Raw genomic sequence first — 17,530 nt, 5'->3', positions numbered from 1 at the left:
CTGAGTTATCGGAAGAGGTTGAACAAGCTAGCACTGTTTTCTTTAGAGCACAGGATGTGTGCGTGTTAGAGAGGAACACACGTTCATGGAGGCATGGACAGGGTGAATGCACACAGTCTTTTTCCCAGGGTTGGGAATCGAGGATTAGAGGATATCTGTTTAAGGTTAGAGGGGAAAGAATAAAAAGGAACCTGAGGGGCAATTTTTATACAGTGGGTGGAATGCACGTGGTATGAACTGCCAGCTGAAGTGGCTGAGGTGGGTACATCAACAACATTTAAAAGGCATTTGGACAAATACATGGACAGGAAAGGATTAGAAGGATATGAGCCAAGTGCAGGGAAATAGGGTTAGCGTGGATGGATATTTTGGTTGGCATGGATCACTGTGAGCCAAACGGGTAGTTTCTGTGCTGTAAAACTCTATGACTCCTGAATAGAAAGAGCTGAACTTTATTTGTCGACCTGAAGCTCATCAGCATGGACTTTTGGTGCCATAAAAAATTAGATGAAATACATCTGACTTCAGATTTAACTGATTAGAGAAGCACCAATCAGGACAGCCAGTCGGCCCATCATGCTTGCACTGGTTCTTTGAATGATCATTACCTAATGCATATCTCGTGCTTTTTCCTCAACCTGTTACATACTATTGCTATCCAAATAATCATGCAACGTCCTCTGAGTGCTTCACTTGAACCAGTTTACAGCACAATTCCAGGCAATGAATTCCATATCTTAACCAGTGGCTATGTAAAAATGTTATTTCTCACATTCCCATCATTTCTTTTGCACATGACTTTAAATCTATGCTCTCTCATTCCTATTCCTTTTACAAGTCTCCCTGTCTACTGCATCCAGCCTGCTCATGATTTTGAAAACCTTTAGAAAATGGTTTTCAATTTTCTTTGGCTCATGGGATGTGGGAGCCACTGGCTGGACTAGCATTTTTTTGCCAGCTCCTTCCAGCTGCCTTTTCTCCAAGGAAAACTTTCTTGACTTCAGTCTATCCTCATAACTGAAGTTCCTCATTTCTGAAAACATTCTTGTCAATTGCTTCAGTACACTCTGCAATGCATTCACGTCTTTTCTGTAATGCATATACATAGTTGCTCATTTCTGGGCAAGATAAGAGGTTAGTTGAATGGTTAAATTCTAGCATCATTTCTGAACACACCTCAGTGCCCCTAAATTTCAGAGTACTATCTACGCAAGTGTACATGGATTTTGGTCAACACAGTGTCACTACAAAAAGTGTTTACTTCAAGCAACCATGATCTACATATAAAGCTCAGTAATTTGCACAGAGATCTAAATATACTAACAAGTTTGATGCTGAACACACAAGGGAAAAAATGCCAACATTTAATGCACAACAGCTCACACCTGTATCCACACAGTCCCAAACTGCAAATTAATCTGTATTTTCATTGTACCAAGCACATAGTTGCTTAGTCTTCATTTTGACAGGGTCATGTGGTTGGCAAACATTCAATTAAACAATTCAAAACCCAGTTGAAAGAAAGTGTATTTCTTGGAGATGGTGAAATCCACCTGACAGCAAGCTATTCAGGGTAACAGTTTGTAAATATACAAGACATTGTATATTGTGGTACTTCCACCACCCCTCCAGTGGCGATTCCCAGTGTCTGCACTTCCACAAAAAGAGGTAGTGGCTGAAACCGAATACATAAATTAAGCTTCATCTTTGCACCTTTATATAGTTTCTCTTCTCTTCTAAGTGAGTTATAATTGATGCACAACTTACTTTCTGTCAGTTCTGCTGGAAGTTCTCGCTGTCTTTTCTTGTTCAGGATTTTTTCCTGTACCGGTGTGCTCTCTAGTTTAGACACAGATAGTAAATCATCGAAGTGCTGTTTAAATGGCTTCTCCGTACGGTTTTTACTGTGAGCATATTCTGCAATAAGACACAATCACTCAATATGCATGTACCAGTTTTGATACTTGCATTACTCTCCTGAACAATGTTCATTTTAAGTTACTTGATTCTAACAAAACTAGAACCAAAGGTCACAGCTAATATTTGGAATGTGAGGGACAATAGACAGCAAATGAATTGAATCTGAACTTTCCACATGAAAAAAAACTTTAATCATTTAAACCATGTTCATTCACACAGCACTTTTAATGTAGCATTGAATCATACAAAAATTATCTGAAGGAGAAAATGAGAATCTAAATCTGACATCAAGCCTTATAACAAGATATTTGGACAAGTGACTAAAAATATGGTCAAAGGAGTTGTTTTAAGAAACGATTTTAAGGGAAAGGCATACAGACTTAGAGAGAAGTGGGAAATCCATAGCTCAGTGTTGTGACAGTCGTCAATGGAGTGACCAAATATAGCGATGTACAAGGAGGCCAGAATTTGGGGAATGCATGTGTCTTGGAAATTTACAGGTCTGGAAGAGAGTGCAAAGGAACAGTGATGCCACAGACAAATGTGAATACAAGAATGACCACATCAAAACTGAGGTTATTGCGTAACTGGGAGTTAATATAAAGCAGCATGCACAGAGGCATGAACATGGTGAAACTTATGATACAGGCAACATAACTCTGGATCAAGTTTAAAGATGAATGGGGAGCTTTTACCACTCCCAAGTGTCCACCTGTTTCAGATGATAATGCATTGAAGTGATAAAGATGATAAAACATCAGCAGTCAATTAATTCAATCAACATTTGAAACATGGGATAATGTTAATTCTTCCCTAAGCTGGTTTAATGTTTAGCCTACATAATTCAAACAAAATGGCAGTCAGTGGGCTCCAGTGTTACAGAAGTACCCAATATAAAAAGCATAATACACAATGCTTAACAACATAGAACGGAGCACGATTTTTGGTACAAGAAAGCAAGGAACAAACAACCTGATATTTATTTGTTGGACCTGGCTTGGGAGGCCTATAGATGTTTCAGCTCTGCTCAAAGGCTGGCAGATATTTGGATGTTAGGAGAAGTCTTCACAGGAAGGCTCGTATTGACTTGTCTAACAAAGAGAATATTGGAAAATCGGAAAAAGAAACCAGTTTGAACCATGTTTTTAAGACAGAAAAGCTATGGCTGTGAAAGCTGCAGGAAGGACTTCTGGTGTTCTTTAGTTCTTCTCTTATTAGCGAACTGGAGCACAAGTTTGGAGCACAGAATCCCAGTTTAAGAAATACATGAATATTCCTTGGAGCCTACTGGAAGTTGTTTACATTGTGCTGTGTCTTCATAAAGCAAGATACAATCCCATGTGCTTGTGATACATAATGTTGAAATTGATTAAATGAACTGGGCAATTATATATTCTTTTGTTTAATTTATCCCTCTATTCTGTACGAGTTTGAGAGACGGTGGAGGCCATCTTCAAAGACGACTGGGGTTTAATTAGTTTTTTTTTGGTCTGAGCTGTAAACCTGCTGTCTGATATCTGCTATTCTTCAAATCTGGTTAGGAACTATTTGCGGCAATTTTGACGTTGAATAATGTAATTTTACTGTATTACAAATACAAAGAAGGGCTAATTCGACTTGACTTGCTGTCCCTGTTTTGCAAAATTATGATAACTGCCTCACAGTTTGAATACTCAAGATATAGTATACCTGATTAATCACTCTCTTAACTATCCTAGCGTTTTCAATAACTTCTGCACAGAAATCCCAAAATTCTTTTGCTACTGCACCTGCTGTAAAACTGCAGCAGTTGTTTTATAAAAACAAAATATTGCTCATGTCGGTGACCTGAAGTAAAAACACAAAGTTCTGGAAAAACTCAGCAGATTTGTCAGTATCTGAGAGAAAAAGAGATATTTTTGAGTCCAATATTCTTACTGAGAACTTAATTCCATATTGTCTTTGTTCTTCCTCCCCTAATACTTCACTATGCACTTTGCAAATCTCTTCTGTCACAAGTTCACCTACTCCACCAGACTATGCCAACATGAAACATAATTACAGTTTAAAATACTTAAAAATTGTGTCACCTGCAAATTTTAAAATTGTGTGACATCAAAATTTCAGTCATCAATGCAAATCTAGAAATACAGACCTTTAGGGCACTCAACAGCATACATTCCTACATGGTGCAAAACAATTATTCACCACTAGCCCCTCTTTCTCATCATATCAATAAATATTCTATCCATGCTGACCCAGTCTCTCTCATTCCATTAGATTTAACTTTGCTGAAAAGCATGTTCTGTCATATGTGATCAAATGTGCTTTGGACCTCCATGTGTAACATAATAACTGCCTTCATTACCTTCATTAAACCAGTTTCTTCAACAAAAAAAACTGCAAGTTAGTCAAAATAAATTTGCCTCAAACAAATCAATGCTGGTTTTCTTCAACTAATTCAGATTTGACCAAGGCAGAAAATTTTGTTCCAGACCATCATTTCGAAAAGCTCTCTTCCCACCAAGATTAAATTGACTGATTTGTAGCTATTGGATTTAGTCTTCTTGTGAACAAATGTGCAACATGTATAATTCTTCAGCCCTCTGGCAACACCTCAATAAAGGTGATCAAAAAATTACGGCATGAACCTACTCAATTTCCATCCTTACTTTCATTATCAGCATTCTTCAATGCACATTGAGAAAATTATCAGGTTGAAGTACAGCCAGCCCAATCTTTTACCAATTTTTAGCCTGATCATCATCTCAAGCTACCTTCTCTTCCACTACAATCTTCTCTCCTAGTAAATACAGATGTGAAGTCTAATTTAGGACTTCAGCTCTGCTCCCTCTTTCCATGCATATATCCCATAGTTGGTCTTTAATAGAGCTCAAGACTTTCTGTAAGCTACCTTATTAATTTTATGCTTATGGAAGACTTTCGGATTTCAATGTATGTTAGCTGCCAGTCTCCTCATATTCTCTTCCATTCCGTTTTCCACTTTCCCACTGAATCTTCCATGTGAACATCAGAGGTATAGCTAATAAATTTACAAATGACACCAAAATTGGAGGTGTAGTGGACAGCAAAGAAGGTTACCTTCAAGTACAATAGGATCTTGATCAGATGAGCCAATGGTCTCAGGAGGGGCAGACAGAGTCTAATTTAGATAAATGTGAGGGGGTGCATTTTGGAAATGCAAACGAGCAGGGGGCTTATACACTTAATGATAAGGTCCTGGAAAGTGTTGTTGAACAAAAATACCTTGGAGAAAATGGAGTCTCAGTTAGATAGGATCGTGAAGGCAGCATTGGTATGTTTTCCTTTACTGGTGAGGGCATTGAATATAGGAGTTGGGAGGTCACGTTGCGACTGCACAGGACATTGGATAGGCTACTATTGGAATACTATGTGCAATTCTGGTCTCCGTCCTATCAGAAGGATATTGTGAAACTTGAAAGGGTTCAGAAAAGGTTTATAAGGATGTTATCAGGGATGGAGAATTTGAGCAATAGGGAGAAGATGAATAGACCAGGACTGCTTTTCCTGGAGCATCGGAGGATGAGGGGTGATCTTATAGAGGTTTATAAAATCATGCGGGGCATGGATAGAATAAATAAGACAAAGTCTTTTCACTGGGATGGGGGAGTCAAAAACTAAAGGGCATAGGTTTAGGATGACAGAGGTAGATATAATAGGGGCATAAGGGGCAACCTCTTCCACAGAGGGTGGTGCATGTCTGGAATGAGCTGCCAGCTCATTTAAAAGACATCTGGATGGGTATATGATTTGGAAGGGTTTAGAGGTATATGGGCCAAGTACTCGCAAATGGGGCTAGATTAGGTTAGCACATCTGGTTGGCATGGACGAGTTGGACCAAAGGGTCTGTTTCCATGTCATTCATCTTTATGACTCTCTATTCAGTTTTGATTCTCTGATATAAGCAACTTGACATTTGTAAACAGTCTTTTCTTAAACGTCTCAGAGAATACCGACTTTATCTCAACAGTACTCAACTTTCGACTCTTGAAAGATAGACTTTTTTTAATTGCCTAGGCGAAAGTGAGGACTGCAGCTGCTGGAGATCAGAGACAAGATTAGAGTGGTGCTGGAAAAGCACAGCAGGTCAGGCAGCATCTGAGAAGCAGGAAAATCAACGTTTCGGGGCAGGAGTCCTTCCTGACGAAGGGTTTTGCCCGAAATGTCGATTTTCCTGCTCCTCGGATGCTGCTGTGCTTTTCCAGCACCACTCTAATCTTGTCTCTTTTCTTGATTACCTGCCTGTCAATCTTTGATTTGGATTTGCTTAGGTCAGCTCCCTTCTCACCCAACTGGTCCTCTGCAAGATGATGATTTTTATTCTGGATTTTCCACAAATAACCTAAATCTGATTATAATAGTCCCTAAATATTCCCTATTGGAGCCTTTTGACCCATGTTGTTTTCCTCAACTGACTGGAAGCACATTGTGAACAGACTTGCAAAACTCTTCTCTCCCTATTTCTGCTTTGTACATTACAGAATCACAGAATTATCAGGTTGAAGGAGGCCATTTGGCCCATCCTGACTGCAATGGCTCTGAGCATTTTAATTTCGTGCCATTTTACTGTCTTTTCCCATAATACTGTACAATTGATAATTAAATTGATAATTAGAACCTAGCCCTCTGGTACTCAATCTACTTATGAGTTGGAAACAATTGTCTTTATCTACTCTGTACAGACTCAGTTTCTTGAATAGTTTTATCAACTCTGCAGTGAAGTTCTTTGTATTTCATGTTAAATGAGAAGTATTAATGACCATAATGTACATTTGCTCCAATTATGAAACATCAATAAACAGGGGCTATAGCATTGTAGTTTTGTGATTGGACTGGCAATGCAGAGATACGAGTACAAATTCCAACGTGGAATGGAAATTCAGGCAAATCAACAGAATGAAAAAAGCTAGCTTTATTAAAGGCAGTCACAAACCAGTAGAATGTCACAAAGACCAAGCAGTTCTGAGGTCTTTTGTAGGAAAGGAAATTCGCTGTCCTTAGCTGGTGTCTAAATCCAGATTACTGCAAGGTTATTGACTTGACCCTCTGAATTCAATTTTATAGAGGTGAACAATAAATACTGCCCTTGGCAGGGAGACCCACATCACACAAGCAAAAAAGGAAATGCCTCTAGTAAGCACATAGACAATGCTGGCTCTGATACTTACTGTCTGAACTGATAATAGAGTTGGTCAGCTTTTGCCGTGCTCTGCGTGATGGATCTGGCAGGTTGGCTGTTAATAAGCCTTTATGCTTCAGTGAGAGTTTCTTCGAGGTTTTGTTCTTGTCCAGTGATTTATTTTGCCAATGACCTTTCAGAACAGGTTGGAAGTGCATGCTCAGTGGAATGTCTGAGGGAAGAAACAAAGACAACATTTATATCTTCCAATACACACCATCAACAATTTATTGCAAATTCCACCATTAAGATATGCTGTCCAATAGAGTGAAGAATAACCTGATAATTACTATTTGCCCCTAAACAGCTACAATTAAATTGGAAATACATCTGTCTTCTGTATGGATCATATGCCCACTAGGAAAGCTAAAGTAATTTATTGAACTGTGACGATGTAAAATTTGATATCCAACAAAGGATTTTCAAGCTTAATAGTACCAACTGAAACAGTGGGTCAGAAATGCAGGACATATTCTAAAATTTACATACTTCAAAACTTAGCTGAGAATAGAGCATGAATTAACAGTTTACAATACCTGAACCAGAAGGATACCAATATCCAGGGGGAAGAAATTTGCTCAGGAGGGTTTAAAGTAATTCAGCAGAGGGATAGGAACCTGAATTGTAGCTTCAGTGTACAGGAGGTTGAGAGTACTGAGGTCATGAATAAGGTTTCAAGGTCACAAGAGTGTACTGGCAGACAGAATGGTGGTTTTATGTCTGTCTACTTCGATGCCAGGAGCATCCAGAATGAGGTGGTGGACTTGCAGCATGGATTGATACCTGAGACGTTGATGTTGTGGCAATTTCTGAGACATGGATAGAGCAGGAACAGGAATGGTTGTTGCAGGTTCCCTGTTGGAGTTCTGTACAGGCCTTTGAAAATTTCCAGAGATGTAGATGAAAGGATTGCAAAGATGATTGTGGATAGGAGTGAAAATAACAGGATAGTTGTTACAGGGGCCTTTAACTTTCCAAATATTGACTGGAAACGCCACAGTTCAAGTAATTTAGATGGGTTCATTGTTGTCCAATGCGTGCAGGAGGGTTTCCTGATACTATATGAGGCGAACAAGAGGCGAAGCTGCATTGGACTTGATACTGGGTAATGAATCAGGCCAGGTGTTAGATTTGGAGGTTGGTGAGCACTTTGGTGACAGTGACCACAATTCAGTTATGTTTACTTTGGTGATGGAAAGCAAGAGTTATAGCAGTGGGAAAGGCAATTATGAGGCGATTAGGATGCATAGGATGGGGAATGAAACTGCTGGGGATGGGCACAATTGAAATGTGGAGCTTGTTCAAGGAACAGCTACTGTGTGCCGTTGATATGTATGCAGCTGTCAGACAGGGAGGAAGTGGTCGAGTGAGGGAACTGTGGCTTACTAAAGAAGTTGAATTTCTTGTCCAGAGGAAGGAGGAGGCTTATGTTAGGATGAGGCGTGAAGGTTCAGCTAGGGTGCTTCAGAGCTACAAGTTAGCCAGGAAAGACCTAAAGAGACAGCCAAGAAGAGCTAGGAGGGAACATGAGAAGTCGTTGGCATAAAGGATCAAGGAAAACCCTAAAGCTTTCTCTTGGTATATTAGGAATAAAAGAATGACTGGAGTAAGATTAGGGCCAGGCAAGGACAGTAGTGGGAGGTTGTGTGTGGAATCCGAAGAGGCGCTAAATGAATATTTTTCATCAGTATTCACACTGGAAAAAGACAATGTTGTCAAGGAGAATACTGAAATACAGGCTACTAGGTTAGAGGGGATTGAGCTTCATAAGGAGGAGGTATTAGCAATCTTGGAAAGTGTGAAAATAGATAGGTCCCCTGAACTGGATGGGATTTATCCTAGTATTCTCTGGGAAGCCAGGGAGGAGATTGCAGAGCCTTTGGTTTTGACCTTTATGTCGTCCTTGTCTAAAGAATAATGCCAGAAGACTGGAGGATAGCAAATGTTGTCCCCTTGTTCAAGGGGAGTAGAAACAACTCTCGTAATTATAGACCAATGAGCTTTTCGTCGGTTGTGAGTAAAAGTGTGGGAAAGAATTGTAATCACCCAGAAAGGAATAATTTGATTAGGGATAGTCAACACTGTTTTGTGAAGGATAGGCTGTGCCTCACAAACCTTATTGAATTCTTTGAGAAGGTGACCAAACAGGTGGATGAGGGTAAAGCCAATGATGTGATGCACATGGATTTCAGTAAAGCATTTGATAAGGTTCCACACGGTAGGCTATTGCATAAAATACAGAAGCATGGGATTGAGAGTGATTTAGGTTTGGTTCAGAAGTTGGCTAGCTGTAAAACAGAAGGTTGTGGTTGATGGAAAAAGTTCATCCTGGAGTTCAGTTACTCGTAGTATGCCACAAGGATCTGTTTGTCATTTTTATAAATGACCTGGATGAGGGCGTAGAAGGATAGGTTTGTAAACTTGCAGATGACACGAAGGTCAGTGGAGTTGTGGATAATGCGGAAGAATGTTGCAGGTTACAGAGGAACATAGATAAGCTGCAGAGCTGGGCTGAGACATGGCAAATCAAGTTTAATCTGGAAAAGTGTAAGGCGATTTATTTTGGAAGGAGTAACAGGAATACAGAGTACTGGACTAATGGTAAGATTCTTGGTAGTGTGGATGACCAGAGAGACCTCTGTGTCCATGTGCATAGATCCTTGAAAGTTGTCACCCAGGTTGACAGGGTTGTTAAGAAGGTGCATGGTGTGTTAGGTTTTACTGTGTAGAGGGATTGAGTTTGGAGCCATAGGGTCCATGTTGCAGCTGTACAAAACTCTGGTGCGGCCACACTTCGAGTATTGTGTACAGTTCTAGTTGCTGCATTATAGGAAGGATGTGGAAGCATTGGTAAGAGTTCACAGGAGATTTACCAGGATGTTGCCTGGTATGGAGGGACGATCATAAGAGTAAAGGTTGAGGGGATTTGAGGCTATTTGCACATTGAGAGCTTGGTCAGTAGTGATGCTGCCGAGCCACTCAATGACAGACACTAAGTCCTACACCTAGTGTAAGTTCTGCACGCAACTTCAGAGTTTCCTCCAAATAGCGTCAACGTTTTGGGCAAGGCTTTTGCCTTCGATTTCGAAGCTACTTGGATGCTGCCTGAACTACTGTGCTCTTCCAGCACCACTAATCCAGAATCTGGTTTCCAGCATCTGCAGTCATTGTTTTTACCTCGTTGATTTTAACCCTACTGCGAATCCTCTTGTAAGGATGCCTGCCTTGAAGAAGTTTTCCTCCTCTCTCTACAAGAATCTCAGGGAGTCCTTCTCCCACTGCAACTCCCAGGTCATTTCCTCTGCCCTGAAGCTCTTCAACCATGTCGTGAAACAAACTCGCTACCACAGCCACATTTGCCTCCTCAGTGCCTGCCTCCGTAACCAACTCATCCCACACGGACTCCGGACCACCTTTAAGCCAGCAGAGTTCGGACCCGAACAGGACAAACAGTACATTCCCGATGAAGGGCTTTTGCCCAAAACGCCGATTTCGAAGCTACTTGGATGCTGCCTGAACTGCTGTGCTCTTCCAGCACCACTAATCCAGAATCTGGTTTCCAGCATCTGCAGTCATTGTTTTTACACCAATGTAGGTATTTGGTCAACAGTTGGAGGTTTCCTTGCCCATGATTCAGCTGATGCCATGAAGCTTCACGGGGTCTGCAGTTAATGTTGAGGGCTCCAATGGTAACTCTCTCAGGACTGTGTGCCACTGTGCAACCATTTTTGCCAAGTCTGCCTGGCTGGTGGGCAGAACTTTATCCAGGAATGGTTATATTGTCATTTGGAACATTGCGTGCAAGTGATAATTTGAGAGTATGATTACATCTGGTTGTTACTTGATCAAGCTGTGAGACAGCTCTTCCAATTTTGGAACTAGCCCCCAAATGGTGGTAAGGAGGAATTTACAGGGGAGATAAGCTGAGTTTGCTATGATTATTGGGTATCTTATTTGATGTCAGGTGGTCTATTCAGTTTTATACCTTTCCTTAGGCTTTGTAGCTGTTGAAACAGCAACTGTTGACACTGACCATTTCAGAGGGCAGTTAAGAGTCACCCACATTGTTGTTGGAATCACATGCAGACTAAACCAGGCAAGAATGATGACTGTCTTCTGTAAAGGATATTAATGAACTGGATGGGGATTTTACAAGAATCAACAACGTTTTCATGGCACGCCAGAGACCCGGGTTCAATTCCCGCCTCGGGTGACTGACTGTGTGGAGTTTGCACATTCTCCCCGTGTCTGCGTGGGTTTCCTCCGGGTGCTCCGGTTTCCTCCCACAGTCCAAAGATGTGCAGGTTAGGTGAATTGGCCATGCTGAATTGCCCATAGTGTTAGGTGAGGGGTACATGTATGGGTGGGTTGCACTTCGGCGGGGCGGTGTGGACTTGTTGGGCCGAAAGGCCTGTTTCCACACTGTAAGTAATCTAATTAGACACTGACCTCAGCATTGTTTAACTGAATTCAAATCCACCATGTGCTGGGATTCAAATCACAACCACGAAAACAATATACTGGTCTCTAAATTACTCATTGAGCAACAATACCACAAGGCCATTCACCATCGTCACACCCCCCTCCCCCCCAACATAAAAACCCCATAAATGACGAAAACCTATTATTTCTTGTATTCAAAGATATCTGGGTATCTTCGTACATGGGGTATGGAAAACTAATACACAACCACAAGTAATTAGAATAGAAAATCACATGTTGAAGTTTATTGCAAAGAGTTTGAAGCACAAAAGTAAGGAAGTGTTCTGCAAACTTAGAGCTTTCGAAAGACTAAACCAGAAGTACTGTGTACAGTTCTGGTCTCTGTATGCAGAGAAAAATACATGTGTCTTCGAGATACTGCAATGGAGGTTTATTGGATTGGTGGTGGGAATGAAAGAATGAAATTAGATAGAATGGTCCTAAACTCAGATGTTTCAAGGAATGAGACATAATGTAAGTGAAACCTAAGATTTTGAGCAGCTACAGAACAAGCAGTCAGAAGCGCATCAGCAGGTGATAAAAATGGAAAATAAAGACAAAAAAAAAGTTGGAAACATTCAGCAGGTTAGACAGCACCTGCAGAGAGAAAGAGAATTAATATTTCAGGTGAATGATCCATCATGATGCCAGAATAAGAAATCATAGGCCCAGGACAAGCGCATGAAAATTCAGAGTTGAGATGTAAAGAAATTTCTTGACTCAAGAGGATTGCAAATCTTTGGAATCCTATACCTTGGACAGCTGTAGATGCTCCATCATTTTGTGTATTCAAGACTGAGACTGATGGAAAGGGAGTGAAAATGGAGCTGACAGATGAAGATAATCTATGATATTTTGCACTGATAGATCAAGTTCCAGTGTCTAATGACCAATTATTTCTTGCATTCTTAAAAGAGTAGTATTACGACAAAAATTTTAAAAAGCCCAAGTTACTAAGTGTCCGATACATTGATGTGCGAAGAGCCAGTGAAGTCAAGATCTCTTTGCAAATCTAAAAGAATTTTCTGTTATGCACCAGATCAAACCTCCTCAAAACATATCAAGGAGACAGCCTAGACCCTAACGTTTACCTTACTTAAATGCAAGTGTAAGGCGCTCAGTCCAGATGTGATTCAATTGGTCAAACGACTAGGTTTTAAACAAAACATACTTTACTTTTACACCACAGTAAAATACAAACAAGAAAGAATTGGCATTATTTTAACTCTATTAAAACACTTAACACAATAATATATTATTTAACTACTGGCTGTTCCAGCAGATCCCATAAATACACCTTTCCCTCACTTGCTATTTCTGGTCCAGCAAAAGGAACGCTAACAAAATGAATCTAGCAGCAGAGACATAACTCAAGCTTTCTGCAGCAGCAGAGACAGAGAGCTGTAGCTAGTAGCTTCACAGAAAACCCCAACTTCAACAAGTGAAAGCATAATTAAAACCCTAGGTTTGACATGGATGTTTTGGTCTAATGTTAGAAAAACCAAAGTATTTACTCTGCGTTATGAACAGACACCTCATCACCAGGTTGACAACCACCCTCTTTGTGAACCTCCATTGCACTCCCTCGATGACCGGTATATCCTCTCCCTACAGAAACCAAAACTGCATGCAGGACTCCAGGTCTGGTCTCACTAAAGCCTTGTATAGGTGGCACGATGGCACAGTGGTTAGCACTGCTGCCTCACAGCGCCAGAGACCCGGATTCAATTCCCACCTCAGGCGACTGACTGTGTGGAGTTTGCACATTCTCTCCCCCGTGTCTGCGTGGGTTTCCTCTGGGTGCTCCGGTTTCCTCCCACAATCCAAAAATGTGCAGGTCAGGTGAACTGGCCATGCTAAATTGCCCGTAGTGTTAGATGAAGGGGCAAAATGTAGGGGAATGGGTCTGGGTCGGTGTGGACTTGTTGGGCTGAAGGGCCTGTTTCCACACTGTAAGTAATCTAAATCTAAAGAGGAACAGGACAACAAATCCTTGTTAAAGGCATACTTCGTCACACTTCAGACTCCTTTCAAAAATGTATCTAAATCCCTGTCAGATGGCTGGCACGTTTTCTTCCTTGCTCTAAATTCAACAAAATCTTGAATGGGTTTGGGAAGGTAAAAGGTTTTTCTTGGTTGATGAATTTAGAAAACTGGTGTCAGAAAAGTAAGTTTTTTTTAAGACTGAGTAAAGGAGAAATTTAATCACTCAAGTAGTGCTAATATTTGGAATTCTGCAGGAAAAACCTATGCTGAGTGGTTGTGTTTATTTAAGACAGAGTACAAGACTTTTGGGTAATAAGTGATGTGTGATAGTTAAGGGAGGATGGTGGGATCAAGGTGGAAGATTAGGTATGACCTTGTTGAATGGGACAGCAGGCTCATGGAACCAATTGGCTGAATCCAGTTCCTATTTTTCAGCTCCCAGCTGAGAAGGAACATAGACCTCCTTTGCAGTTCCATGGCGCAGTCACCAGATGGCGTACTTGAATGATGCTGAAAAAGTCGACTGTACGATAAAGTTATTTCAGAAATGTTGGTTAAAACACAATTACATTTCTGCTGTGGCACAGACTGAGAGAGAAACCTTCAGCCACAGCTTTCAAAGGACAGGAAAGCAGCAGGAAGTTTTCCTTTCCAAGTTTTTGATGCAATGAGTGGTAATGACCTGGAACTTGTAGTTTATGTCGGCGGTGGCAGTGAGTTTTCCTGTCCAATATTTTTGTCTCAGGCTTGCTGCAGTGCTCCAGCAAAGCTGAGCATAAGCTGGAAGAACAATACCTCATTTTCCTCTTGGGGATCCTGCAGCCTTCAGGAACCTTTGTTAGGAAGAATAGAGGCATAGACTATTTTCTAAATCGGGAGAAAGTCCAGAAATCTAAAGTGCAAAGGGACTTGGGAGTTGTAGCCCTGGTTTCTCTAAAGGCAAACTTACAGGTTGAGTCAGTAGTTTGGAAGGCAAATAAAATGTTGTCATTTAACTCAGAGGACTAGGATATAAAGGCAGGGATGTACTTCTGAGACTTTAAAAGGCTAAATTTAGAGCATTGTGAGCAATCGTAGGCCCCATACCTCAGGAAAGATGTATAGGCCCAGGAGCTGGTTCAGAAGAGATTCAGGAGAATGATCCCGTCAATAAAAGGCTTAATATATGCGGATCTTTTGAGAACTCTGGGACAATACTTGATGGAGGTTAGAAAGATGAAGGAGGATCTGATTGAAACTTACAGAATACTGAGCAGCCTGGATATAGTGATTGTTGGGAAGATGTTTCCATTGGCAGGAGAGACGAGGACCCAAGGGCACAGCATTAGAGTTAAGGGAAAACGTTTTAGAACGGAGATAAGGAGCAATTTCTTTAGACAGAGAGTGGTGAATCTGTGGAATTCAATACCACAGAAGGCTGTGGGGGTTAGGTCACAGAGCATATTTAAAACAGAGATAGCTAAGTTCTTGATTGTCAAGGGGATCAGAGGTTACAGGTAGAAAACAGAAAAATGAGGTTGAAAAACCTATCAGCCACGATAGAATGGCAGAGCAGACTTGTTGGGTTGAATGGCCTAATTTCTGCTTCTATGTATTTTGGACTATCTATCGAGTTGAATAACTTTAGGGCTTGAACGCTCAAGTCCCAGTCCCCACCCCCACACTTAAAGCCTCATGATCACGATTACACACAACCCATTAACAGTCTCCATTAAGAGCTCTTCACCCTCCCAGCTAGATCGTTATCCAATCCTTTCTCTGCCCAACTGTTCTTTTCTCTCTTTGGGTTCTGTTTTTATCGAGTATTTACTCCTTACCCACCTTCTCCCTCACCCTATCATCGGCATAAAAATCAACATAATCCCAGCTAGCATCAGTTCTGACCCAAAATGTTAACACGGATTTCTCTGCACAAATACTGCCAGACCTGCTGAGCTTTTCCAATAATTTGTTTTTGTGCCATATAATGACACTCATTACATTGAAAATGTAACTAAGCCATAGTCTTTACAGAACTTACCATCAGAAACTGAAAGGACCGGGTGGAGACAGGGATCTAACAGCGCTAGCCGCTCTGACACAGGCATGTCGTAGCAATTCTCAAATGATTCTGAATTCTTGGATGCACACATGATGCAAGAAGTTGTGACATCACAGTTACATTGCACTGCAAGAGGACGCTGGATCTGCAAACAGGCACAGATAAAACAATCAATGATTGCCAGTAAGGTTCCCTACACGTGTTACTATCACTGTACAGAACAAACTTTCTCACGTGTTCCAGTATCAAGTAAGCTATTGATATGCGTCACCAGTAGAAACAAAAAACATCCACAAACCAAAAATATTCTTAACAAGTTACCACAGATGTAGAAGAAAAATATTAAAACAATGCAACATGATGCAGTTGATGAGATTTGTGTAAAATGAATTAAGAAAATTAACATTGCAAAATTTTCAGCAGCCACTTATAATCTTCTATTGCCTACATCATAATTAGATTAGATTAGATTCCCTACAGTGTGGAAACAGGCCCTTGGGCCCAACAAGTCCATACTGACCCGCCGATGTATCTCAGTATTTGAGGTTTTAAAAAAAGAGAATTATTTCTTGTGTTAAGAAAACATAATTTACTTTAACATTGATATCTATAATTTTTTTCGCTTCATATTTGAAATGAAGGATACCTTGACTTGGCACATGAAAGGAGATTTTTTAAATGAATACCTTTATGTGTCCAAAAAACCCTTTGGTGTGACAAAATAAACAATTCTTCTTTTTGCACATGAAATCAATTACTTTTCTTCATTTTAAAAAGAGCAGTTACAATCCAACTTCAAATGTACTTCATGGATTTCAAACGGCTTTTAGAACAGCCTATGGCCATAAAAAACTCTACAGGAATTTAATCCTTACGGTCTTTCACTATCTCAAAGCTTCTTACTATCCTTTCGCTCCTGAGAGATTCTCACTATTTTAGTAAAGTCATCTTATGTCATGATCCTCCCTTTTGACTAGCCCCAAATATCCCAGTCACTGCCATATATTGCACTTTTTAATCTCCTCCAAAGAATACTAATAACAATTTGATTCAAAGACTTGTTAAAAAATATAGCCTTCCCCACTGTATAAAGGTCTGAAAGGTTTAATGCTTCATTTGTGTGCAGTGAACACTATCCACTGTGTTGATGTTAAGAGGACTTGGGCAGAGTAAACTAACAGGTTGACTGGATAAGACCTGAAAAGCACGTGCACTCCCGACAGCCTCTGTAGATCATATTCAGCTAACATGTATTTGGCTCCCTTTAAGAAAGAAATGGGTCACATACAGTCATTTCCTTATGGAGGTAAGAACGGACAAACATGCAGAGCTTCCCAGGTGATAAAGAGGGGTAAAATTTATGGTGAAGTAAAAAAAGGAACTTGACAGGTATCAGGTAGAAATTACACCTGAGAACTAAGGGGAGACAGAAGGTTCAGAGAAGGGGTGAAACTGCAATACTAAGCAAGCAAAGAAGGATTATGACAAAAGGCTGGCAGCTAGCATAAAGAAAATGCAAAGTATTTCACAGTCATATACACAGCAAAAGTGGGAGTAATAGGATGAGTAAGGTTGATTAGTGACCTAGAAGGCAATTTACATGTGGCATCATGGGGCATGGTTGAAGTATTAAATAAAAACTTGGCATCTGTCTTTACCGAGGTGATAAATACTACCCAGGTCAAAGTAACAAAGAAATTAGCTCTGAAACTAAAAGAATTCAACACTGATAAGATGTTCTTAAATTTGAATGCCAGGCTCTGATGAAACGTAGCCAAGGCTATTGAAGATAAGTTTTCAAGGGAGCTGACATTAAACTTTCAATCTTCTCTGAACGTGGGAAAGATTGCAAACATTATACCTCTGTTGAAAAAACGGTTGGAAGGAGAAGTAGTGAAATT

At 40.5% G+C, this 17,530-nt stretch overlaps 1 protein-coding gene across 5 annotated transcripts in view; it reads right to left on the bottom strand.

Moving 5' to 3' along the window:
* Positions 1–17,530, bottom strand: part of kansl1b (KAT8 regulatory NSL complex subunit 1b) — a 307,114-nt gene that overhangs the window by 41,254 nt on the left and 248,330 nt on the right. For all 5 annotated transcript variants that reach the window (XM_072561887.1, XM_072561890.1, XM_072561889.1 and 2 more), the window contains 3 exons: positions 15,609–15,774; positions 7,110–7,292; positions 1,768–1,917 (listed from right to left, as the gene is read on the bottom strand). In XM_072561887.1, the coding sequence (XP_072417988.1) occupies positions 1,768–1,917; positions 7,110–7,292; positions 15,609–15,774 (499 nt within the window). The remainder of the gene's footprint in view (positions 1–1,767; positions 1,918–7,109; positions 7,293–15,608; positions 15,775–17,530) is intronic.

This window comes from Chiloscyllium punctatum, chromosome 42 (genome assembly GCF_047496795.1).
Source record: "Chiloscyllium punctatum isolate Juve2018m chromosome 42, sChiPun1.3, whole genome shotgun sequence".
Lineage (NCBI taxonomy): Eukaryota > Metazoa > Chordata > Chondrichthyes > Orectolobiformes > Hemiscylliidae > Chiloscyllium > Chiloscyllium punctatum.
Note: the sequence above shows the minus strand (reverse complement) of the source record. Positions and strands in the feature narration are given on the sequence as shown.